Source organism: Ambystoma mexicanum, chromosome 8 (assembly GCF_040938575.1).
Source record: "Ambystoma mexicanum isolate Mex_15411 chromosome 8, UKY_AmexF1_1, whole genome shotgun sequence".
Taxonomy (NCBI): domain Eukaryota; kingdom Metazoa; phylum Chordata; class Amphibia; order Caudata; family Ambystomatidae; genus Ambystoma; species Ambystoma mexicanum.
This window is the reverse complement of record NC_090929.1, coordinates 991,422,115-991,446,535: the sequence shown is the minus strand read 5'-3', so window position 1 is coordinate 991,446,535 and position 24,421 is coordinate 991,422,115. Positions and strand designations below refer to the sequence as shown.

The window sequence follows — 24,421 nt, the reverse complement described above, 5'->3', positions numbered from 1 at the left end:
CATCTCTTCTTGTCTTTAAATCGGGCCACGGTCTAGCTCCTTCTTATCTTTCCTTGTTAGTCTTGTTCTATGTTCTGTCTCACTCTCTTAGATCACTATGTTCTGTCTCACTCTCTTAGATCACAGAACATCATTCTTCTTACTGTTCCTAAACCCCCTTGTGACTCATCCCATTTTCGTTCCTTTGCACTTCTAGGTCCTTAACACTGGACCCCTCATCCTCTTTGCTCCGCTACAACTTTATGTATTGTTCAATCAAATCTAAAAGCTCATTTTCTATCTTACCTTTCTACTTAATTCTGTAGGCCTCTCCCCTCGTCTGTTTCAACTCATACTGCATTATCATGTGATTGTACCGCTTTTTTGGTGAAAAGTGCTATATAAATGTAATAAAATGAAGTTAAATGAATGCTGAAATCCTTAGTAAAAGCTTATGCTGTTCTCCCCTTGGCCAGTGTGGATGGTGGTGGTTCTGTGGAGTCTTGTGTGGATTTAATGCAGGGGAAGTAATGGGTTCTTCACCTAGTATGTCTAAAAAGTGTTTCCTATTGTTTTTGTTGGTGCAGTCATCTCAGTGTTCTTTATCTTTCCTATTTGTGATGTACGGTGTAATCTGTGGGTGGGTTTGTTGTCTTCTCCGCTTTGAAAAGTTTCACCATTTTGTCACTTTGGACAGCCATTCCCTGTGATCTAATATCCTGCCATTTCCAGCTCCCTGAGCTCCTTTGTGTTGTTTCGATCATGCTGTAGTCGGTGCATCGTGTTTTGCTTATTAGTACCCGGCGGGAGTCAAGCAGAATGCAACACGCCTTCTTTTAGGCTCTCGCCGGGTCCTTACCCGGCTGAGAATCCTTCGATTCTCGGCCGGGATTCCAGCCACCTTGTCCTCGGCGGGGGGTGTGGCAGCCCCTCAGCCAATGAGGAGGCTCGATGCGGGGCCATCCCCGCTCCGAGCCTCCCCACGGCTGAGAGGCTGCCTTCGCCCCCCGCCGGGGACTCGGGTAAGTTTTTTTTTTCTTTTCTTTCCCTTCCCTCCCTCCCTCCTCCCTGCCCTCACCACCCCACTTACCTTCTTGCTCATGTGTCCCCGGTGGGGGACGATGGCAGCCTCCAGCAGTGTGGAGACTCGGAGCTAGGCCATCCCCGCTACGTGCCTCCACACGGCTGGAGGCTTCCATTGTCCCCTGCCGGGGACGCAGGTACCTTTTTCTTTTTCTTTCCCCTCCCTCCCTTCCGCCCTGCCAATCCCACTTCCCACTTACGTTCTGCATCTTTTATTTTTTCGGGAGCGGACGCAGGGCCACCCCCACTCTGTGCCTCCACATGGCTGGAGGCTTCCATCGTCCCCTGCCAGGGTCGCAGGTACTTTTTTTTTCCCCTTCCCCTCCCCCCTTCCACCCTCCCAATCCCACTTACCTTCTGCTTCTTTTTTTTTTTTTCGGGAGCGTACACTTCTGTTCCCAGGGCGTCCGCTCCCGATGGCCGCCATGGAAAGGGAAAACGGACTCTGTTTTCCCTTTCCCGGTGGCCATTTTCTTGGTCGTTTTTTTTCTGTCCCGAAATTCTGGGGCGTTTCGGGGCAGAAAAAAGGGGCAGAAAAAAATGCTTTTAGTGCCCCAGTCACACCTATATTGTGGGCCGGGGTACTAATAGCAATATGACTCTCGCGGCGGGGGCATTACCGACTCAGGTAATGCCCCGGGGCCTTCGGCCTATAACTATGGGCCCCGGGGCATTATCTGAGTCGGTAATACCCCCGCCGCTCGGGTCATATTGCTTAATTAATGATGAGAGACAGAGTGCAGTGGAATGCATTAGATGGCCCAGTCGATAAAAGGGAGGCGTATCTCTTGGTATGGTCGATTGGGTTGGAATTATTATCGTATCCCTAGTGTTGCTTTGCATTGCTGCAGTGTGTGACTTTTTCTGAAGTTCCTGGTTATAGCTCCTTTTGTGCTTGTTGTCCACATCGTATTCTCCTGTTATGATTCTTAATAATGTGTCCATGGCTGGAACAGTTCCTAAAGCTGCATCGGTCCTGGAGTGTATTGGGCTTTGTATATTCGGCAATGTTTGAGGTGGCTCGATCTTGCCTGAGATTAAGCTTAGGGCTACTGCTTTTAGATTCCCCAGATGGTATGTGGTGCCTGCACCCAGGGTCCTCTTGCGTTACCAGCCACCATTGCCCTGCAGTTGTTCTGATGTTTTGTTTCTTGTCCCCTATGCATCTTGGTTTTTATATCTGGTGTTTTTTCTTCCTTCTGTGGTTTATAGCAATGCTTTTTCTGTAGTGAAAGTCTATCTGGTATGGGGTTGATTGCTTGATCATACACAATTTGGATTTTTTGTCTCCAGGGTTCTATATTGAGTGATGTGGGCCCGCTGATAAACGTGCTGTTGGTGGTTTAGGTGGCCATGTTATCTGCTTTTGTGGGAGGCTGAGAGTTTTTTGGGTTTTGCTTTGATTTTGAGACTAACTTGTACAGGAAGACTTTGTTCCTCTGATGACATTAGTGGTGCCTGGTGTTGCATTGTTGGCAATTATATACTTTTTCGGTTGTGCGCACAAACTTTGTTGTAGCCTGGTAGTTCTCAGGATAGTCTATGTCTCTGCATGAATGGAGTGGCCTAAAAGTGACAGTCAAGCGCTTAAAGAGCAAAGGCAAACCGTGCAGAAGTGCAAATGGGTAGAATTTAAACTTCCACACAGGGTTACTTGCACCTTTCAGTGATCTCACAGTTTGCCATGTGGTCACAGGGCATAGTTGGAGTGGCTATGGTGGAAGAAAGATGCCAAGAGGCCAGGAGAACCCAGGAAAGTTTTGGGTATATTGTAGGTGGAGTCTGAGCTCTGTGGATGAGGATACTTGAGAGAGGACGTGAGGTCCTGGAAGAAAGAGAGGGAGAGGGAGAGGAAGAGTGGGAGAACTAGAGCATGTCAATCGATTAGGAGAGATAACTATGAAACTAATGGAGAGGGAAAACTACCTATGGGGAAACAGCAGGGGCTAATTCAGGCATACATTTTAACAGAAAACCAATTTTCACAGCAGAGTCTATTTTAGAAATTACCAAAAGATAGAAAAAAATGCTTTACATGAGGTTCAATTTGACACAGTCAACTCAATTGCCAAATTTTATTTTCTTGCTTCTGAACAAGATGTGACTGTAAACGTGGACTCTGGTTTAATTTATCACCAAGAAGTTTAAAGATATACTTCTTCCCGTTTCTGTGAGTCTGCAGCTATGCTTTCCTTCGGCAATAAGAATTTGAAAACAATCTGTATGTACATTTTATCCTTAGATTAACTTAAATTTGATTTTGTGTAACGACCTAAAATCTACCCCTCATACCCCTCGGATTTTTCCAGTTAGTCATAAATTTGATTGCACAGTTGCGGTCAATTTCCAACGCAACCCTTAAAAGGACAGAGAACACATACAAGCCTTTTCTTTGCAATGGGCCACCTGCTATGCATTATGGCTGTGGATTCTGGGAAACCCGGACTGCTGCACCCTGAGGCGCACCAAGGCCGGCTCTAACACAAGGCAATCCTAGGCAGCTGCCTAAGGGCGCCATTGGCAGGAGGGCACCAGGGGATCAAGATTGGACCTACAACTAGCTCACCTTGCAAGGGGGAGCAGTGGGGTACCTAAAGTGTTGGAGGCAGCATTAATCCTTGCAATATGAATCCCCCCCCCCTTACCACCAACAGTGATACTGTGCAGTTGTGGTTTGTGAGTACTCTTGAACAGCACGCATTACAGAATAAGTTTATAGGCGAGAAGCACGAACCCCCTCCTATCACACTCCCCACTACCTTTATTTGGAAATATTTAAAATTCTTACCCTCATTTGGGAACATTCCTTTAACCATACCATTCAAATCGACCCTTTTATTCTCGTGTGATTTTTTTTTTTTTTTCGTAATGTTGAGATGTCTCTTTAAATCTACCCGCTTCGTGCAGCTGGTTTCCGAGTCATGGATGACATCCCAAGTTTGTACTGATCGTGGGAAAAAGGGACATTATTTCCAGCCACCCACACAGTTTTAATGTGCCATCTATTAAAATGCAAGGCATTAGCGACGTTTCTCCACGGCCCGCAGGCAGGAGGGGACACAACAAATGCTTGCAAGCCCCCGATGGAGTTGGATAATACGCTCGTTACGCCTCCCTAGCGCGGAATCCCAGGCTAGCAGCGGCGCGCAGAAAACATTCTGAGCTCCTCTCGCACACAGTGGGGCCGCATGGAAAATAAATGGGCAACATTCAGATGTCACTGGTTACCATGTTTACAGTGCTCGTGGCAGCGTGCAGTATTTTGCACCACGGACACTGTTACAGTTTTGGTCAAAGTGTCACACAAATCAGGGTGTGACTGGGCATAAAATTGTCTCTGGAACCAATGAAAAAGTGGCCCACTGTTGCGAATGTGACACTGTTCCAATATAGTACCAACTGGGGAGTTTTTTTTTGGTTAAAATGTGTTGCAAATTGTGCCTTTTAAAAACGATTTGTTAAGTCACACTGGTCAAAACTACTAGCTGCACGGTGTAGCAATTCCGCAAACTGGCCCGCACTAGCATGTTGGGCCTGCCCATCGGGCATTGCCCTACTGGCCAGTAGGAGCGTGTACAAACTGCTTTTACGCCTTTCTGAATCATTTCACAAAAATGGAGGAACACACCGTCACCTTGAAGCACTTCCGGCCTGGATTAGTTTGTAGAACATATCACAGCACCACCAAACCCAATCCTTTTGAATTACTGACACAGGCCCAGCCAGACGCTGCTAGCAAAGAATGCACCAGCAAAATACCAATTGGGTAACAACCTATCACCTCGTTTCTGGAACCTTCAATGCATAACTGAAGGGCATTGAAATAAACAAACACATCTGAAAATAATCACTCAGAGAAGGGTCTGCGGAAAAGGGGGTGGAGAAGATGGAAAAGGTCTTTCAACATGTAGTTAACATTTTGGAAGGAGTGGCAGTAGACTTGGGATAGAAAACAACGTGGGGACAGAAACAGACATGTGCAGCGACTGTGGAGAAAAGCAAGACTGCGGAGAATAAGCGAAAAGTAGTGAGAGGAAGACCTGTCAAATATAGAACATAAACTGATGTGTAAATGAAAGGGGCAAACATGGCAGCTCAAAGAAACCAGGAAATGGCAAGGAGAAAGCAGGCACAGCAGCAACCACTAAACAGCAAGAGGGGCAGAGAATAGAAATGGTAGGGCTGAAGCAGAAAGTGCTAAGGAGACGGTCATAAATACTGAGTCTAATACTCTCAATCTGTGTTCTTATGTAGGGCTTGCTGCTGGATTACTTCCGCTTCATAAGGAACAAGTTACTTACCTGTAACTGTTGTTCTCCAGCATGGGTCTGGCATGGATTCACATGCTCATGAATATTCCCCGTCGTCAGGCTGGGAATCCTCGGTAAAGAAAAAACCAGTATCAGTTTCGTTTCTGATCTGTCTTTCGTAGTAGTAACCAATCACTGGTCTCTGCGTCATACTGACCACAGCCAATGACTGCCCTCTACCTAAGCCCCGCCTCTGGCAGCCATCTTCAGATTTGGAAGCACGTGAAGTGGCAGTATGACCAAGTGAAGAGCCGCAGAGGGGTAGGCGGGAGGGTTCGCATGTGAATCCATGCCAGACCCATGCTGGAGAACAACAGTTACAGGTAAGTAACTTGTTCCTTCTCCAGCATGGGGTCTGGCATGGATTCACATGCTCATGAATAAAGAATACATAGCAGTACACACATGCACAACCACGGGAGGTGGCAAAGGCTCAACATTAAGCATCACATAAACTCAACATTAAGCATCTTACCTCCTCACCAGGCTCACCTCAGGCGAACAGGTTGCGCAGCACTGCTTGGCCGACCCTGGACTCCTCCCTGGAATCCCGGTCGACGCAGTAGAATTTCGTGAAGGTGTGCGTCGACCTCCACGTAGCAGCCCTGCATATGTCCAGCAGGGGCACACCAGATAGGAACGCCGTGGTAGCTGCGATCGCTCTGGTGGAATGGGCTCTCGGACGGCCAGGCAGCGGTCGGTTTGCCAACCGGTGACAGCACATGATACAGCCGGAGAGCCATCTGGAGATGGAAGCCTTCGAGAGAGCCTTCCCCTGATTGACAGGTCCAAAGTTCACAAAGAGTTGTGACGTCTTCCGAAAACCCTTTGTGCGGTCCACGTAGAACTTCAGCGCTCTAGCTACATCCAGCGAGTGCAAAGTCCTCTCAGCCGGCGACGAAGGCGACGGGAAAAACACAGGTAACACCAAGGGTTCGTTGAGATGGAAGTCCGACGGTACCTTGGGCATGAAGGAGGGGTGCGTCCTGAGCACTACCCTCGTGTCGTGGAAAGTCAAGTACGGGGCCTTGCAGGAAAGGGCCTGGATCTCTCCCACTCGTCGTGCGGAGGTGATGGCCACAAGAAAAGCTGTTTTCCACGATAGAAACTTCAACGGGGCCGAGTGCAGAGGCTCGAACGGAGGTCCCATGAGCTTGGTCAGCACCACGTTGAGCTCCCACGCCGGGGCCGGAGCCTTCACCGGCGGGAACGATCTGAACAGTCCCTTCATGAACTCTTTCACCAGACGATGAGACCACAAGGACGTCCGGCCCGTGGTTCTGGTGTATCGGGAGATCGCAGCAAGATGAATCTTGATGGACGCGTGTGCCAGACCAGCTTTGGCCAGCGTCAGCAGGTACGGCAGTACTTGGGGAGCCGTAATCCGTAGAGGGTTAATCTTCTGTGCGTGGCACCAGACAGAGAACCTCTTCCACTTGTGTCCGTAGCATTTAAGAGTCGAGGACGCCCTGGCCTTTGCAAGAACCTCTCTGCAATCGGCCGGTATGTCGTATCCTCCAAACTCTAGCGCTGCAGGAGCCAGGCCTGCAAGTTCAGCGACTTCGGGTCGTGGTGGAGGATGGCGCCTCCTTCCCTGGAGAGTAGATCCGCGTCCGCCGGCAGCTTGATCGGCGGGGACGCTGACAAGTCCAGAAGGTCCGGGAACCATATCTGCCTCGGCCACGCAGGTGCGATGAGGATCATCCTGCACCGTGACCTCTTGAGCTGGTTGATGAGCCGGATTAGCAGAGGCAAGGGAGGGAACGCGTAGAGGAACAGGCCCTCCCAGGGGAACGAGAAAGCATCGCCCATGCTCCTCGTCTGGGGAAACCTGCTGGCGAACCTCCAGCACTTGGTGTTCGTCGCCGTCGCGAACAGGTCGATCTGGGGTGTGCCCCACCGTCGGAAGAGGCGATCCACCAGATCCTGCCGTAGCTCCCACTCGTGGCACGAGCGCAGCTCCCTGCTGAGTGAGTCGGCGATGGTGTTTTTTATCCCTGCCAGATGAAACGGCACCAGAAAAATCCCTTAGGCGACGGCCCAATGCCACAGGTCCTGCGCCTCCTTGGACAGCGCCGGGGACCTGGTTCCGCCCTGTTTCCTGATGTAAAACATGGTGGTGGTGTTGTCGGTGAAGATCCTCACCACCTTGCCCTTGAGGGACGGAAGGAAGGACCTGAGGGCCCAAAACACTGCACGGAGCTCCAGGACGTTGATATGTAGGGACTTCTCCGTCGGGAGCCAGAGTCCCCTTGCGTGCAGATTTTCGGTGTGCGCTCCCCACCCTTCCAGGGAGGCATCCGTGGTCACAGTCTCCTGGTGGGCTGGGGTCTGCAAGTCCATGCCCGCCGTCAGATGCGCGCGGGTGCCCCACCACCGTATCGCTCGTCGGAAACTCTCGTCGAGCTTGATCCTTTCCTCGAAGCTGCCCGTCGTCTGGATCCAGCGCGCATCCAGGAATTCTTGCAACGGGCGCATCCGGAGCCTGCACATGGGAATGAGGTAGATGCAGGAAGACATCATCCCGAGGAGGGACTTGATGGACCTCACTTTGGCCGCGTCGGCCACCAACATCCGTTGCACCTTGCCCAAGATGGTCCTGGTCCTCTCCTCCGACGGGGAGGCCAGAAGGGACACTGTGTCGAGCCTCGCTCCCAGAAACAGTGCGACTTGCGCGGGCACCAGGTGGGATTTGGCGTAGTTCACGGAGAATCCCAGGTCCGTGAGGAGTTGGACGGTCCTTGCCGTGTGGACCACGGCGAGCTCCCTCGTCTTGGCGCGGATGAGCCAGTCGTCCAGGTAGGGGTAGACGTGAATCCCCTCGCGGCGCAGCTGCGCCGCCACCGGTGCAAGGCACTTGGTGAATACCCTGGGTGCCGACCGTAGTCCGAAGGGAAGGGCTTTGAACTGGTAATGACGCCCTTGGACCACGAATCTGAGGAATTTGCGGTGCCCCTTTAGGATGGGGATGTGGAAGTAGGCATCCTCCAAATCCAACGACGATAGGAAGTCTCCTTCCTCCAGCTGACCCAGGACGTGCTGGAGGGTGACCATCCGGAACTTCTGCGTCTTGATGAACTTGTTCAGACGTCGCAGGTCTAGGATGGGGCGCCATCCTCCCGTCTTCTTCTTCACGAGGAAGTATCTCGAGTAGACTCCGGAGCCCCGAAGCCTCTTTGGGACGAGTTCGATGGCGCCCTTTCTGAGCATCGCCTTTACCTCCAGGAGAAGTTGAGGGACGTGAAGTTCTTTCCTGGCCACGGGGGGGACGCGCGGGCACCTTCTTTGAAACTCGAGCGCGTGGCCCCGGGCCAGGGCGTCCAGCACCCAACGGTCGGTGGAGATGGACTCCCACACGCTGACGAAGCCCGCCAGCCGGCCTCCCACCGGGGTGCTTCGGTGGGGGCCCGACCCCACGGCCGGTTCAATCCTGCTTGGACGCGGCCTTGCCGCCCTGACCTCCTTGGCGACGACGGCGGGGTCCGCTAGACCTGCCTCGTCCTCTGTAGGCCTCTTGCGACGACGAGCGGGCCGCTTGACGGTAGGAAGCGAAACCGCCGCCGGAACCTTTGGAGGCGCCCTTGCCTCCGCCGCTCCGAAAGGGCGTCCGTCGTTGCAGGACTCCAAGGGCCCGGGCCGTCTCCGTATCCGCCTTGATGGCCTGAAGGGAATCGTCCACTGTCTTCCCAAACAGGTTGTTCCCGTCGAAGGGCATGTCCAGGACTCTGGTCTGGACGTCCTGCCGGAAGTCCGTAGCTTTGAGCCATCCACGACGTCGAAGGCAAACGCCGTTGCCCAGCTGGCGGAACCCAGTGTCGGCGATGTCCGTCGCCACGGTGATGGCGTGGTCCGAGGCCACCTCACCTTCCTGCAGGATCTCAAGGGCCTCCGCCCTCTTGTCGTCCGGCAGAAAATCCAGCAGGGGAGCCATCTTGTACCAGAGCTCCCTGTCGTAGCGGGCCACGATAGCCAAGGCGTTGGCCGCTTTAATCGTCGTCGCTGCCGACGAGATGACTCTACGCCCCATAGTATCCAATTTCTTTCCCTCGCCGTCCGGCGGGGAAGTCGATGTGGAGGCCGCACCCCCCCCCGCTTTCTTCCTGGCTGCCGCAAAGACGACGGAGTCCGGGGTAGGCTGCGCCCGGAGGCATAGGGGGGCCGTGTCCGGGACCCGGTACTTTTTCTCGTACCGGTCTCTTCTAGCTGGCGTCGTGGAAGGGTTCTTGAGGAGGGAAAGGCCCTCATCCCAAATGTCGTCCAACAGAGGCACTGCGAGGACCGTCTTCCTCTTGGCCTCGCGCCGCTGATAAAGGAAGCCTTCCTTTTTCTTCTCCTCAGGGCAGAGTTGGAAAAGCTCGGAAGCCCTGGAGATCATGGAGTGGAAAGATCCGATCTCGTCGGGCGGAGAGGCCCTGGTGGGAGGCGACGACGGAAAATCCTCGTCGTATGCCTCGTCGTCCGTACCCGTCGCTGCCGTGTCAGTCCCCGTATCATCCCCTCGGGTGGACGGGGAGGAGGGCTGGAAGGGGCGCGACGGTTGAAAAGGAGGTGGTGGATGGATCCTTCTTTTCTTGGTAGGGGGAACACCAGAAGGTCCCGGTTCTGGATCCCCCGACGGGAGAGGTTCCTCCGTCGGTAACGGTAGCCTCGTCCTTATCTCGGAGCATAAGGACTGTATGGCCAACAAAATGGCCGCCGAGTTGTCTTGCGGCGCTGGCAGAGGGGAATCCGACGGGCGAGCAGGGGCCCCGTCGGTATCCTCGACGATGTCGTCGTCGTCACCTGCGTCGGGGTCCATTCCGACGGGCTGGCCTTCTTCCACGCCTAGGCCGTGGCTTAAGACCTCGATCAGCTCCTCTTCTGAGGTTGAGGCCGACTCTACGACGACGCCCTGCCCCCCCTTCTTCTTCCCCACGGGGGGTTTCACGGGGGTCCTATCGATGGGCACAAAGGAAGACTCCCTCCGAGGAGGCAGGGAGATTCTGGGCCCTGAGGTCGCCACCACTGGTGCAGCCACCACAGGCTGAGCCAGGGCCGCCGCGACCGTTTCGATAGAGGGCTTGGTCGGATGGATCAAGGCCTTCACCACCTTAGGTGCGCTCACCGCCTTATCCTTGAGGGAGGGGGCACTGCCACGCTCCTCCTCTGCCTTAGAGCTCGACCGGGGCCTCTCCAGGAGCTTCGCCGGGTGCTCGGCCTTCCTCTTACCCGACCCAGAGCGTTGGCTCGTGGTTGATGGTGCCGGGGAGGGTGCGCCCTGCCTGGCGCCCGTAGAGCCCGACCGTTCGGCGCTCCCGGTGCCAGCGGACTCGCGGTGCTTGGCCTTATGTTGGGCCCCCGTCGCCGGGGCGCCCTCAAAGGTCTTAGAAGACCGCTCGGATTTCTTCTTCTTCTCGCCAGACGGGCTCTTACCCTCCAGCCAGTTGGCGAGACGTTGATGGCGGTCCTTCATGGTCCGTTCCGACATGTTGCCGCAAAACGCACAGTCCTTCTCCACGTGCGTCTTGTCCTCATGAAGGCAGTAAAGGCAGAAAGAGTGTTCGTCCTCCTTGAAGACGTTCTGCAGCTGGCATCCAGGGCAGACCCTGAACAGCTTTCCGGGCGTCGAGCTTCCCTTCTCCTGGGCCATCTCCGAGACCGGGCCTGAGAAGCTTTTGGAGTCCTCCGAAGTGTAGCTCGACGAAATCTTCACCCTTGAGGGGCACAGATGAATCCGACACGGGTCCCCGTTGATCGGATGTAGAATCGGTGGAGCTTGAGGCTCTTTTGACCGAAAGAATCGAAGTTTTTTGTAAAAAGCGCGAAAAAATAGCACTAACGCTCGAGAGCAATAGCACGAGGATCCCAACACATGAACGTGCGGTAAAAATCTGAAGATGGCTGCCAGAGGCGGGGCTTAGGTAGAGGGCAGTCATTGGCTGTGGTCAGTATGACGCAGAGACCAGTGATTGGTTATTACTACGAAAGACAGATCAGAAACGAAACTGATACTGGTTTTTTCTTTACCGAGGATTCCCAGCCTGACGACGGGGAATATTCATGAGCATGTGAATCCATGCCAGACCCCATGCTGGAGAACGCTGCTAAGACAAGTGTTATGAGAACATTCACTTGCACTTTTGCATATTTTGCTATTTGCACATGCGCACTTGGACTCACTTCACTGTTGACCCATTGAATGAATTGTTTTCCTGACTTTAATAATTTTTCTGGTTTCATTGTTGGCCCACTGTATTTTGCGCATTAGCATCCCAGACAAATTGTTTGCCCGCGGTATGAATAGGGTGTGCTCTAATATGAACATCCTCTTCTTCATGCCAAAACACTCTATACGCAGATTAACCATGCCATTCACACACCGCAATTTTAATTCCCTCCCTATAGATACAAACATCGGAACACTGCACCTCTACACCCAATTTACATATCACCACCCCATGCAGCCAGGCTTCAAACTGGACACAAATGCCTTTATGCCCTCGACACAGACGGATTACTGTCATTTGTTCGTATCCGAAATTACCCAGGAAGAAAGAACCAAATGTTATTTGTTCAAAAATAACATTTGTTTTTTCCTCCTGCTGCCATTTGGATAACCCTATCCAACCCACACCCTTCCTTACCCATCGGTGGCACACTCCGCTGTGTGCTGCCGACTCGCCGTGTCCCTGCGACGCCTGTTCCCATTCACTTCTGTGATCAGGAACCGGCACTGCAGGGTCATTTTCTTTGTTTCACTTTATGTGAACGGGTCCGGGGGACACCCCCACAACCCCAGCAGACATTATAGTGAACAAGGGTGCGGGGGACACCCCTGCAGCACCCGCTCCCCTTGTTTACTATAACGGCACCGAATGGGATATTGTTCAAAATTTTCGGCTGTTCGAAAATTTCGTACGCCCGGAATTCAACCAAATCTCCCATTCAGTTAATTATATTTTGTCTTTTTGGCTAATACCAACACAGACCACCTAGAGAAAACCCCACAGATTGTACTTGCAAAATGCACCCATCCACAGAGCAGCAAAGCTATCCAGCATGTTCCCTCTCTCCCCATTATCCTAACCCGCCCTCCTCTCTCTGAGATCCGGCAGGGTGCATGGAGACCCAGGAAATGAAAGCCATAGAAAGCATAAATCCTAGTAACATTAATACCATAACCAAATTCAATGGTCCTCAATTTATCAACCTTGGGAGGATGAAGGGTTGAGGGGGCAGGGGGATTCAAATTTGCTAAGTAGAGGCTGGCATTGTTCCAGTGGCAAGCTCTTAACTTGTGAGCTTTCTACTCGAGTCCAGAGCAGGGACTGCCGTAGAGAAAGAAAGGGCAAGCTAGGGCGAAGGATAGGGTCGGCAGGACAGTTATCCCAGTGCCATTGTATGTTCTTGAACATCACCAGCGAATGGATTCTTGCTGGCAAAGGAACAGTGATGAGCATTCGTTCTCCTGGAACGTATTTAAAACCATAGATAGTTCTCATGGCACAGGATTAATGAGGAGATTTGTTTCTGCAGCAACACAAGGTACCAAATAGGAACTACTTTGCTGGGCCTCCTTTGGTGCTACAGGGCACACAGTTAGCTGTTGGGCAGATACATCTCCAAAGGTGCAGAGAAAGAAATGCACTGGCAGACCCTGAAGGATTGGATTATTTTGTCAACTCCTTTTCAGAATGGAACGTCAAACACACAGGGTGAACATTTGGCTGTAACGTGCCGCTTGGATCACATTTCTTGATGACGATAAACCGCAATCTGCCATTTCAAAGGGGGACTTCTCTTGCTGTAGTTGCTTGTTCAGTGACTAAGGGACTTTTCACAACTCCTATCACTTTCGTGAAATGGCACAAGTGGGCGATGAGGTAAAATATCCCTGCCATTTTGGATTGTTTGTAATGCACTGCCTATTCAGGTATCTGAGCACAAAATAACATAAGAACATCCAGGAATTACCATGGTAACCATTTCTGCCTTTAGAAAGAATGCGGGTCGTTGAAACATTATTTACACATGCAAAGCCATTGCCAATGAGAAGTAAGTTTATATTTTTAATCTAGTTGTTGCGACAGGCACTAAACTTGTATAATTACAAAAGAGCGGATAACATGTGCCTTATTACCTGCACCTCATGCTATGCTTAACTTGCAATCGGCCTTGTATATGTCTTTCTAGCGGGAACATAATCACATGTCTGATAATCTACAGGGTTCTCTTATCAATACTTGATTCTCCACGATATTCTTAAGAGAAGAAAGGAAATGTAAGGTTAAAACATGCCTTGCCAGTGAAATTAAAGTGTCCTAAGAGCAAACTGATTTTGCACTGTTTGGACTTCTTGTGAAATAAGAGAGAAAAATAATTTGAGCCCGCCTTTTAAACATCAAGCATTGGCATATTGGTCCTTTGATTGCTCTCTAGGTAGCAAACTAATGCAATATTAACTAATGGCATTAGGTGCAGAAACCCATGCAATATGCGCCACGTTCTTGTTTGCAGAAAGGGAGAAGAGTTTGCTGCTGCTACACGTTTATTACGATGGCTCAGCAAGTAAAATGCTTGCTTCGTAGATCTGTTCACAACCTAACTCCACATGTTTGAATCTCAAGGGGAGGACATACCATTCCATGTTCATAAACTGTGTGCCAATTAGTTGTGCAATAATAATACATGTTACAAGGCACACAAGTGGTAGGAATCTGGCATACAGCACTATATAAAAAGGGACATTATTATTAAGAGATAACATGGCCTTGATTTAAAGGAAACTTGCAAGTGCCCCGGACACTTCAAATCAGCAAATGTAACGGTGCCCTATTCAGTTGTATAATGACATGTAGTTACAGTGCTTGGTAGTGGTCGCAATCTGAAATAAAGCACTAAATAAAATGTGAGATTTAGATGCAAAATGTCCATTACTTAAACTGTGGCCTCACTTGGCGCTGGTGTACTTGGTGACGGCCTTGGTGCCCTCGGACACAGTGTGCTTGGCCAGCTTGTCTGGCAGCAGGAGTCGCTCTGCGGTCTGGATCTCCCTGGAGGTAATGGTCCTGCACTTGTTGTAGTGAGCCAGGCGGGAGGCTTCCCCGGAGATGCGCTCAAAGATGTAATTGACAAAAGAGTTTATGATGCCCATGGCCTTGGAAGAGATGCCGGTGTCAGGGTGCACCTGCTTCATCAACTTGTAGATGTAAATGGCATAGCTTTCCTTTCTGCTCCTCTTGCGCTTCATCCCGTCCTTCTTGGGTGACTTGGAGAGCGTTTTCTTGGGCGCTGGGGCGGACTTGGCTGGCTCAGGCACGGTCTGCGGCTGACTTTCACGCTGTGAGGAGCGGGAGAAATGTTCTACTGGCGGGTACCTCAACCACTAGCATAAAAAAACTTAGTCACACAAAACAATGCCCTCAGAGCGGCCTTAAACATTCCCAGAAGAGACCATATCTCAGATATAAGACGCAAACCATGATGGCTGCCGCTCCAGGTCAGAATTAGATCCAAAATGCTGGAGATCACCCACAAATGCCTAACCAACACTGCACCCAAATATCTCACCAACACGATCACCCCAACACAATCCACAAAGCATGCACGTGCCACGACAGCTCACCTTCTCACTGTGCCCAAATTCAAAAGAACTAAAGCCGGGGGCCGCAGTTTCCCCGTTGTAGCTGCAAAAACCAGGAACACTCTTCCCCCCCTTGTCATCAGATCTGATCCATCCCACTCCTCATTCTGCAGAAAACTCAAATCATGGCTCCTCACGGCGAGTCAGTAGTACTTTCACCTGTGCGGATGACACTGTATACTATACACCTACCCTGATGAACTGTACCTTGAACGAACTTCTGAGAACCCTCATTTTTGTACACTGCAAATTGCATATTAACCTGTATATAGTGTAAACTTTGTAAAGACACACCTATACATTTAATGACCATATCGCATGTTGCCTGTGGTAACCTTGTAAATGTTTCTTACCCTGTATTTCCAGCGCCCAGATACCTACGGGTTAGGCGTGCTTTATAAATGCTAAATAAATAAATAACAATATGTGTGATTGCTAGGAACAATTACAAACAGCTATTTGTGCGATTTGTGAAACCATGTTATAGAACATAACGCGTGCCAGTCCATAAGCCAAGAGTTCAAATTGTGTCACCTTTATTTAAAAAAACTGTTTTGCAAGGGCCTGTCCTGGGAAAATAATAGGCCATTAACAAATTACAATGAATAACGAGTTCCAGGAGTCCCTTGAGAAAGCTTACTAGCTATCTGACACATCTGGGCTAATGTGGTCCAACGCAGCAAGAATTGAGGAATCTCTCGGCGCAATACAAGAAGCCTTACAATGAGTGCCATGTGACTGGCTTTTTCAAGTCACATTCATTGCCGTTGTGAGTTTGCTGCTGGCCATTAGTCCTTTGCACTACTCGTGCTGGATTGGATAAAGCAGTTATCACGTCACAAGGAGTTCTGACTAGAGGCTTTCCAATTTGCTGGCACCTTCCAGGAAGTGCATCCATTGTAACGTCCACACGATCCTCTAGGAATGAATGGACCCTGAGCAAATAAAAACTGTTGAAATCAAGAGTTAAATGTTTAGCTCAGTTTTAACGCTACAATTATAACATCATTGCTCCTTTGTCACGTGGTAAAGGCATCTCCAAGAAGAAGTGTAAAGAATCATACTGCAGTGTATTCTGGGCTTGCGTGTTCCTTACGTACTTGGTGTCGTTGTAGGTCCTCGACATGTGTTACATTAGGTCTTCTTGCTGCACGGTAGCAGGTCCTCACCTTACGGTACACCAGTAGAACTTCTTGTTGTACAGGTTTGTGATACACTGGCAGGTCCACACCTTCAGGGGCACTGCCCGGCCTTTGCCTTGAGGTACATTGACATACATTAACAGTTCTGCTGCGATCTGGTACAAAAGCAGGTCTCTTGTTTGCAACTCAACAGCCGGCCCTTGGCTTGTGGAATACTTGCTGTTCTTCATCTTGCACAACACTAGATTGTCCTCGCTGTGTGGAACTCTAGTCTTGTGGTACGGCACCAAGCCCCTGCCGTGTGGGACACTAGTCAGCCCTCTGCTCATAGTTCACTGATCAGTTCTTGCTTCATGGGACCCATGAAGGCCTTCTGCTTCTAGAACCAGTCCATAGCCTGTTTGTAAAAAAGAAATCAGTTGTCTTGAACAGCTGAATGCTGTTGAAAGCAATGGCACAGCTTAGACACTGGACCCAGCAGAGCAGTGTCAATCAATGGGGGTATTTCTGAGATTTGTAACCTGGCCAGCAAGTCTTAAAAGTCATTCTTTAGTTCCCCATCATTATAGCAACTGGTAGATGTTCAAGTGTATGTCAAGCTTTGTGATACAGTGTTAAGAAAATAGAATGTAAAAACCCTTGCCAAAGAGTCATTAGACATTATTGAAAGATTGGTTAAACCTACATGCTAAGAGAGCAGATTTAACAATAGAATCCTATAAATTCAAAGTAAAACTGTACAAAGCGGTTACTTGTCCTCCTTCCAAGTACTGACATCTGCTGCTGTTGCGGCCACACAAACCGTACTCAGTGCCATGGACAAGACCTTGAGGAACCATTTGCCGCAGACTGCTAGTCCCTTGACCGGAACATCCTGGCAGCTGGTGAGCTGTCCGTCTGACTCCCCAAAAGTTAACTCTTATCTTCACAAACGAGAGGTTCAGCTTGCAGATTTATGTCCGGCCTTTGAAAGTGTTCATGCAGGTGTAGCTTCCCGAAAACCTGTGGATCTCTTCAAGCGCGGCCTCGGGCAGGATGCTGCAAAGAAAAGAGAAGAAAGACGGGAATGCACCTCTTGATCTGCTTTAGTCACTTGTGTGTGTTTGCACACCGAGCGGAACAGCACGGGCTCTTTAGGGAAGTGGCTAGAGGAACTTCCGCAACATCCTATCATCCACAAAAAATTGGGGAAGCCCCAAAAACAACCATGCTGATTTGCTCCAGGTTATTTTCTTCCTTTCGTTAAACCCAATTTATATTTTACAGTTCAGCAGCCATTTTCTAAACAGAGCATTGAGGCTTTGTGCATTGTTTATGGAGCTACACACCACTATTTCTCCATTCACACTCAGAATTTTCTTTATTGAAACCGTTTAGTTTGTTACAGCAAAGCAATGCATCCACTTAAGAGCGTGTGTCATATACACTTAGTATCATACAGTGCAATTTTGCCCTGGCAACAATACTGGAGCAGAGATTGCCCATATATAATGCAGCAATGCATCGTTGCACTTATATACATATTTTGCTCTTGGCGAAATGTCCCCTCTTCTAGGCCAAAGTAGATAGAATTTAGGCCCTAATGTTTCAGTTACTATATCCCTCCTGAAAATGTGCACCTGCAAGCGTCTCTAGGTTTTAGAGAATACACCCATTGTTTGTCACTTGCAAGGACCCCATGAGGTCTGGCGGCAACAATAACTGCACGATGTTCATAAGAGGTTCTAAAATAGTTGATGCTGTTGAAAGCTCAGTCATCAAGAAAGAGAAGGGTTGGATAATTGCTGCAAGGTTTCCCTGAATTTGGCCCTTTTCTGTGATATCTGTAAGGGATTGTTGTGTACAGTTGATGACCCTTCTCAACAACATACACCCAGGCCACCTCCTAAAGACATTTACAGAGCTCCGTTATCTTTCCCGCTCCTAAGCTCATGAGTCATCATTTTACTTTTGTGTGACCTATAAGCAAATCCAACAAAAGGCCCTGAAAAACAGCTCATGCATCATGGAATCATAGATTGGCCACGCATTTCCTGAAAGTACTTTAAAAATGGAACTACTGTTTCTCAAAGCCATCCGCTTCCCTGCTCGCCCAACTAACCAAACTGAGCATCCATCCATCCACCTTAGACCAAACATTCCAAGAACAATGATCAAAAGGCTGGGAGTCACTGTTGACACTCGAGACCCAGACTGGAGAAGTGAAAAGCACATCTGGAGACGAGTACAATATATGTCTACCCAGTGGATTAGAAATGCTTCTCTATAACTTTATGAAGCCACCCTCAGATAGAAGCTCTGCGTAGTCCTCTGGGTATTTTGGAAATAATTACCTTTTTAAGATAACAAGTGCATGCATTGTCCAGGGAAGAAGCAGCAGGGCCTGGTTTAATTTTACTGCTTCCACGGTCTTCCGGGCCACCGTCTCTGGCTTTAGGGGCGGGAAAAGGCTGGGAAACCTGAAAATTAAATACCATATCTTCAGCAAAACCAGTAGATTAAAGACATTATTGTTTAAATCAAGTCTCCATTTTAAGGCATATTCTTGCCACTCCAAGAGGGAAATCCTAACACTCCCATCAATTACAGAACCTACTTTTTCCACCGGTTTCTTGTTCAGAGACTGATGATTTCCAGCACTGTTCCGGTGAAAGTCAGTTCCTCCCGCCCATGCCTCTGATTTCATCCTCAATTTGAATGGTTGGCTTAGAAAGCCAGGAGAGAAAACCAATAGGCCAATGTGGCAAGTCTCTACTCTCGAGCTACTTCATGTCGCCTACTCTCTCTGTAAGCTGAGATCCCCACCACGCTGCCCAAGATGGCATAGAAGAACTGCACATCTACAATGTGACAACAACACCCAATATCTGGGGGGTCTGTCTACTGAAAAATTATTAGACCACGGACTTCAGTTCACACTCACCTGACTTTCATGCCTTGAAACATCTCTGTACTAGTGTGGAATGGCAAGACTGTGGTGGCGTGGACACCTGGGCAGTCCAACAGGCCTAATGTAAGGCTCTCCATGAAGGCGAAGGAGGAAGCCTTTGAGGTGCAGTAGTCAATGGCACCAGGAATCGCAGACAATGCAAGAACAGAGTTCAAACACACAATGTGGCCATTTTGCAGTTCCAGCATCCGAGGCAGGAAGGCTTTTGTGGTCTGAGGGGAAGAAGAACAACCATAGATAAGCTGTCAAGAACATCTTATTTAGGCACGATAAACAAAATGGCCTGGTTACAGTGTTTTCAAGCAGCCAATTATCAATTAGCCATTTCTTAACTCCAACTATCACTACTCCTATATCAAGACTGCAAAGTATTGTTAGTGAATATCAAGAACTTCTGTTATGCTAGCATTGTTTTAGCCAAATGAAAATAAGACATGCTTTTGATACCAAATTGTTAATTATTTTGAGTCTTTTCCATAAAGAAGAATTTAGGCAACGGGTGGCGGGGTGAAATGGACTTCCTTTTCAAAGAGCTTTACAAATTAAAGACTTCCAATCATGGCATCCCATAATTCCAAAGGCCTCAGGGAGTTCACCACGGTGTTCCAAAAGTATATTTACTCAAAATCTTGAAAACGAACTGATACATGAAAGTCATACAATGTTCATAGTCCACAAAATGTAGCCTTCTAGATTCAAATATAAAATCAGGAAGACAGATTTTCACGCAAAGGGTTGCTCTTTTCCTATACACAGAAATATTTAGCCAAACGAAGTAAACAAAAAGTGTTTTAAAAACCCTGACATGTTTCTGTCCTAAAAATCATTTCATGAGCATTCTTCAGGGACACATTCAGTGGCAACCCTTTATTTTTCGGATTTGTTTATTCCATCGATAGAGAAATACAATACAACAGTAGCCAGAAAATGAATGACATACACAAATGTTCATCAGAAAATGTAATTATTTTTTCAACAAAATGAACATTTAGACAGCAACTTCCCAAAAAATGACATTTTCGAGTGTCCGTGAAAAAGATTTTTAGGACAGAAACATGCCGTTTAAAAAAAAAAACACTGTTTTGAATCACTCTTGGGTTTGGTAGTTTGTGTTGATCATGTGTTGCAATCAGTATCTTTTGCACTACTAAAACTGGTTTAGGCTTTGTAAAATGTAACTTGGATAAATATTTCTTTGTATAGGAAACAAGTTAGCCATCATAAGTACTGCTTTGTCAAGAAATATATGTCTTCCTGTTTTTATACTTGTAGATAGAAGGCTAAATGTCATGGACTATGATAGTTGCATGAATTTGCTATGTATTATTTATTCAGGTGTTGAATACATATATGTTTGTATACATTCTCACTCTACGGTTTTACAACTGCATAATACAAATGTTTGCTATCTCTCTACGGTATTTTATTTGTTAAACCAATCCACGTTTTTGAGAGATGTACTCATCTCTTGTGCTTTTCATGTATTGCTATTAAAACCTGAATGCGCTTGAATGGATGTTGCAAAATTGTTCTTTGACTGTTTTGTATGGAATGTATGAATGAATTGGTGCAATTGTAGAATGCGGCAGCTAACAAAATAAGTGTATTCATGAAGAGGAGTTGTTCCATGCCTACCATGATTATCCCTTGTTGTCAGAGCATGCTTGTGTTCATATTTCCTGCCCTAGCACAAAGGAAGTGGCATTACCAATCAGGTTGCAGATAGTGCCCAAGGTGCAAAGCATCACAGTGCCAAGAGTGCCCATAACACCAGGCATGTGACACATGAGGAGCATGCTAGCAGTCCACGTACGCAACATACCATTGCAATGTGAATAATCCACACAGCGCCCCCTCCCCACACATGAGGCACCATCGCTATGTTAATAATAAGTCACAATGGCCACTGCAGTGGAAGCGCCCATGGAATGCCTGGAATTCACGTAGCGGCCAAAGCATAGACAACTCGTATTACCATGCCAGTAATCCAGATAACCTCCAGCATGTAAGGCACCACCGCAGTTGCCAGTAACCCAGAAATGCCCACAGCATGTAGGGCACCGCCGCCATTCACAGCGCTCCAAACAACCCCCTCATCATGTAAAGCACCACTGGCATTGGCTGCAAGCAATAGAAGCGCCATTACTGGAAATCGGCTTCAGTCCCTATCCCCCCCCCCCTCTCCTTCTGCAGGCTGCAAAAACCAAGCAGCCAACCACTTCTTGCTGCCCGTAATGCCTCCCTTTTGCCACCACCTGCTTCACTTCATCTCTGCTAAAGTCTCCCTGCCTGCCGCTTTCCTCCTAGCTATCCTTGCATCAGCTCTCAGCAGCCACGTGCCTCCATCCAGTCGCATTACCCACCTGCAGAGCATCCGCTCTCCCGCCAATCCACCACCACTCCCTCCTTTCTTGCCCTGCTGCCCACGGTCTACGCCTGCTTCTGCTTCGCATTATCAACCAGCCATCTCTCCTGAGACACCCTGCCTCCCCCCTTATTTCGCCTTATTTATTTATTTTACTTATTATTTATTCTGTTCTCGCCTGTTTCCGCACTTTCCACTTCTCCCCCCTTCCATGCACTTTCCCCCTTCTCCCTTTTCCATGCATTTGCGCGTTCTTAATGTCTCTGGGCCTAGAAAGATCGCTGCTTTTGTTCCCTTCCCTTTGCCTGGTCGCGCTCTGAAACACTTGTGTATGAGCGCGATATGAATAAAATATCATCTCATTTTTCCTGCAGCACCCATGCTCACATCTATTTCCCTTGCTGCAGACTCTCAATGTCACGCATCTCTTTATCTGCCTGGGAAAAGGGTGGTGGGGGAGGGGGTTCAGCCCTAAACCCATGGCACTGAATAGCGTAATCCTGCCTCTTGCACAGCAACCTACTCGCGAAAAAGTCGGTAACTTGTTTTCAGTTTCATTTCAACTTTTTCCGCAATTTAGCGGAGCCCATTTTGTTGAGGGCCTGACGCCTACACACTTAATTGACCATAAAAATGTGTCAAGAGGGGCTAACTTTCAGGCCGTCCGTCTTTGCTCTTCTATATGAAAGGTCTGCTCACGGCCCTCAACTAGGTTGTAATTTTTAAACCATCGAAACGAACGAGAAAAACCCAAACCACAAGAATAAGAATCGGGATGTTATTTTGCATTAGATAGAAAAATGTCCCCAAGTGCACCCTGCCCCGACAGAGCATGTCTATAGACAGCATAACTGCTTGATAATGGGGTGCTAGTATAAGGAAACGCCAGGGTGAGAGTGCGCAGCACAAACACCAAATTCCGCCTGTGTGGGTTTAGCCAGGCCTGAAACCTGAGTTACAGCACACTCTCATGTATGGTTTCAAAGCCAAGTTTAGGTCAGTGCGTTGCTGCTTGGGAGGGGGTCGTCGCCATATGTTTCTTCACTTAACTGTGCAGTGGAAAAAACACTGACCGCAAGCAGCATATGCAATTTCATAAGCTATATTACTCGTCAGCTAACGCTTTCAACATGGGCCGCCTTCCGTCATTATGTAATGGGCGTAGAATGCAGAGGGGTGACACACTGCAGAGAGTGGCGTCGTTAGGTCGCCTGTCTGCTGCGGCCCGTTGCAAAGCACGCCGTGGCACCCGCCACACATAATTAATGGCCGCTGCCGATGGTAGTAAACGCAAGGGTAGTGTTAAGTTGCCACTGTCCGAATGTATTTCGAGTGCAGCTGGGCACGGAGTGATGCATTTCCACAGGGTATGCCATTTTTTTTAAACACCACTTCTTCCCTCCCCATTTGTTGTTGCTAGCGTTCTAGAGGCACATATCGGATTAACTTGGGGTATTCATTATTGAGGAACTCTTGGGATTTCCATGTGGCAGATAGAGACCAATGATTTGCTTGTTAATTCTGGAAAAGCCGCATCCATCTTTGTCTCACCAAACATTCCACAGCACCAGTCGTCCTTCTGTGAGAAAGTAAGCTCTGATGGGGAGGCTGAGGGGAAACTGGGGGCTTTTGGAGTAAGGGGAAGCCACCGGATCCGTGATGCGACGCTGGTGGAGGTACATGGGGAAACCCCAGAGCCTCTCTACCCTCCCCAGCGTAATGTGTAAAGGGGTTACAGTAGGGTTGACAGATTACAAGTGGAGGTCAGGTTGAGGGGGCCACTAGAGAGAGCTGGAGGGGCAGGCAATGTGGGGGTGTCTGAATACCATTACAATGATTGCAATTTTTATGGAAGAGTGTATGAGGCTTGCAAGCTGGCAAGAGCTGCTTGCCGACTTACCGTGGAGTGGGCAAGAACCTCCCGAACCTGCTCACACTTCACTGAGTTTGCTCACTAGACCAAAGATACAGGAGGAGGATCAGGTGTCTTGCGTGTGGTGCAGGCAAAGCAATGATGGGGAGATCAGAAAAGGAAACTGCATGGTTGCCCTAACGGGGATGCCTGACTTCAAAATGGCGTCAGTTGCCTTAATGCCCTTGGGGCTACATGCAATTGTGAAATTAACAAACGCAGCTATCAGGGAGAACCATAGCACATGGGCATGATGAAGGTAGAAATGTAAACAACTTGGGAGGCGGTCAGACTCTTTATCAAATTACCTGGGGCTGACTAGGTCACAATACCGCCAACCCCAAACTTCACTGAATGACCGAGGGTTGTTATGACTGTATGAAAGGACGCAGAAGGAGCCAGGTGGTGTGGGAGTTCAGAAGGAGAGCTGGAGAGGTGACGAAAGGGTGAGAGATTGTAAGGAGAGTGCGATACTGAGATTGACACTCAATCTTTTATTTACATTGCCAAGGGCCTGGGAAGGGCTAGATAAATAGGAAGAAACAACCGTTGCCAAGAGCCAAAAAGGGCTCTGATACTGGTCTTCATAATGACGGTGAGAAAGAGGAGATGATCACTGGCCCGCAGGAGGCGTTTGAGGATGCAACGAAATACTGGCGGAACATCCAATCGAGCTTGCTACAGCCTTATAAAAACACTGTGGCGACCAGGAAATAGTCAGTGGGGGGGGAGGGAGAGCTATATGCACCCAAATGTGGTTTATAGAACAGGAAAATTGGGGTATATTTGATTTTACTGACCACAATTACAGAGCGGTACAATTAATCGTAAAATCAATCAGGTATAGGGCCTTTGCTCTGGCACTGTTGCTGATCAGTGTGAATCTGTGGTGAGCTATTGCTGAACTTGGTTGTCTGCAATATGTGAAAACATGTTTTCACTATAAGCCTAGCCCCGCCCATTCGTTTGCAAAATCATTGTTAGCGTCTAAATCTAAAACGGGAGGAAGCAGCTTCCAATGCCTAGCTCCAAAGCACTGGAACTCCCTCCCACTCAGC

At 48.8% G+C, this 24,421-nt stretch overlaps 2 protein-coding genes across 3 annotated transcripts in view; both read right to left on the bottom strand.

Annotated features, from left to right (window-relative positions):
* Positions 1–14,175: 14,175 nt before the first annotated feature.
* On the bottom strand, positions 14,176–16,366 carry LOC138472963 (histone H2B 1.2-like). The gene is made up of 2 exons (XM_069611387.1): positions 16,169–16,366; positions 14,176–14,736 (listed from the first exon to the last, which is right to left on the bottom strand). The coding sequence occupies exons 1-2, from the start codon at positions 16,364–16,366 to the stop codon at positions 14,302–14,304; spliced, it is 633 nt and encodes a 210-aa protein (XP_069467488.1). The 3' UTR covers positions 14,176–14,301.
* DHRS3 (dehydrogenase/reductase 3) overlaps positions 15,509–24,421 on the bottom strand; it is a 78,785-nt gene continuing 69,872 nt past the window's right edge. The window contains exons 4-6 of one of the 2 annotated variants that reach the window (XM_069610906.1): positions 19,060–19,298; positions 18,470–18,595; positions 15,509–17,174 (exon numbers count right to left, since the gene is read on the bottom strand). In XM_069610906.1, coding sequence (XP_069467007.1) covers positions 17,090–17,174; positions 18,470–18,595; positions 19,060–19,298 — 450 coding nt within the window. In that variant the 3' untranslated portion in view covers positions 15,509–17,089. The remainder of the gene's footprint in view (positions 17,175–18,469; positions 18,596–19,059; positions 19,299–24,421) is intronic. The other variant, XM_069610907.1, reaches the window with a different exon arrangement.

Excerpts from the sequence above, each read along its gene's own strand:
- LOC138472963 (XM_069611387.1), bottom strand. The coding sequence starts at position 16,366 with ATGAAGAACAGCAAGTATTCCACAAGCCAAGGGCCGGCTGTTGAGTTG. Across the intron at positions 14,737-16,168 it reads AGAAGTTCTACTGGTGTACC|TGGTTGAGGTACCCGCCAGT; the intron begins GTAAGGTGAGGA and ends TTTTTATGCTAG.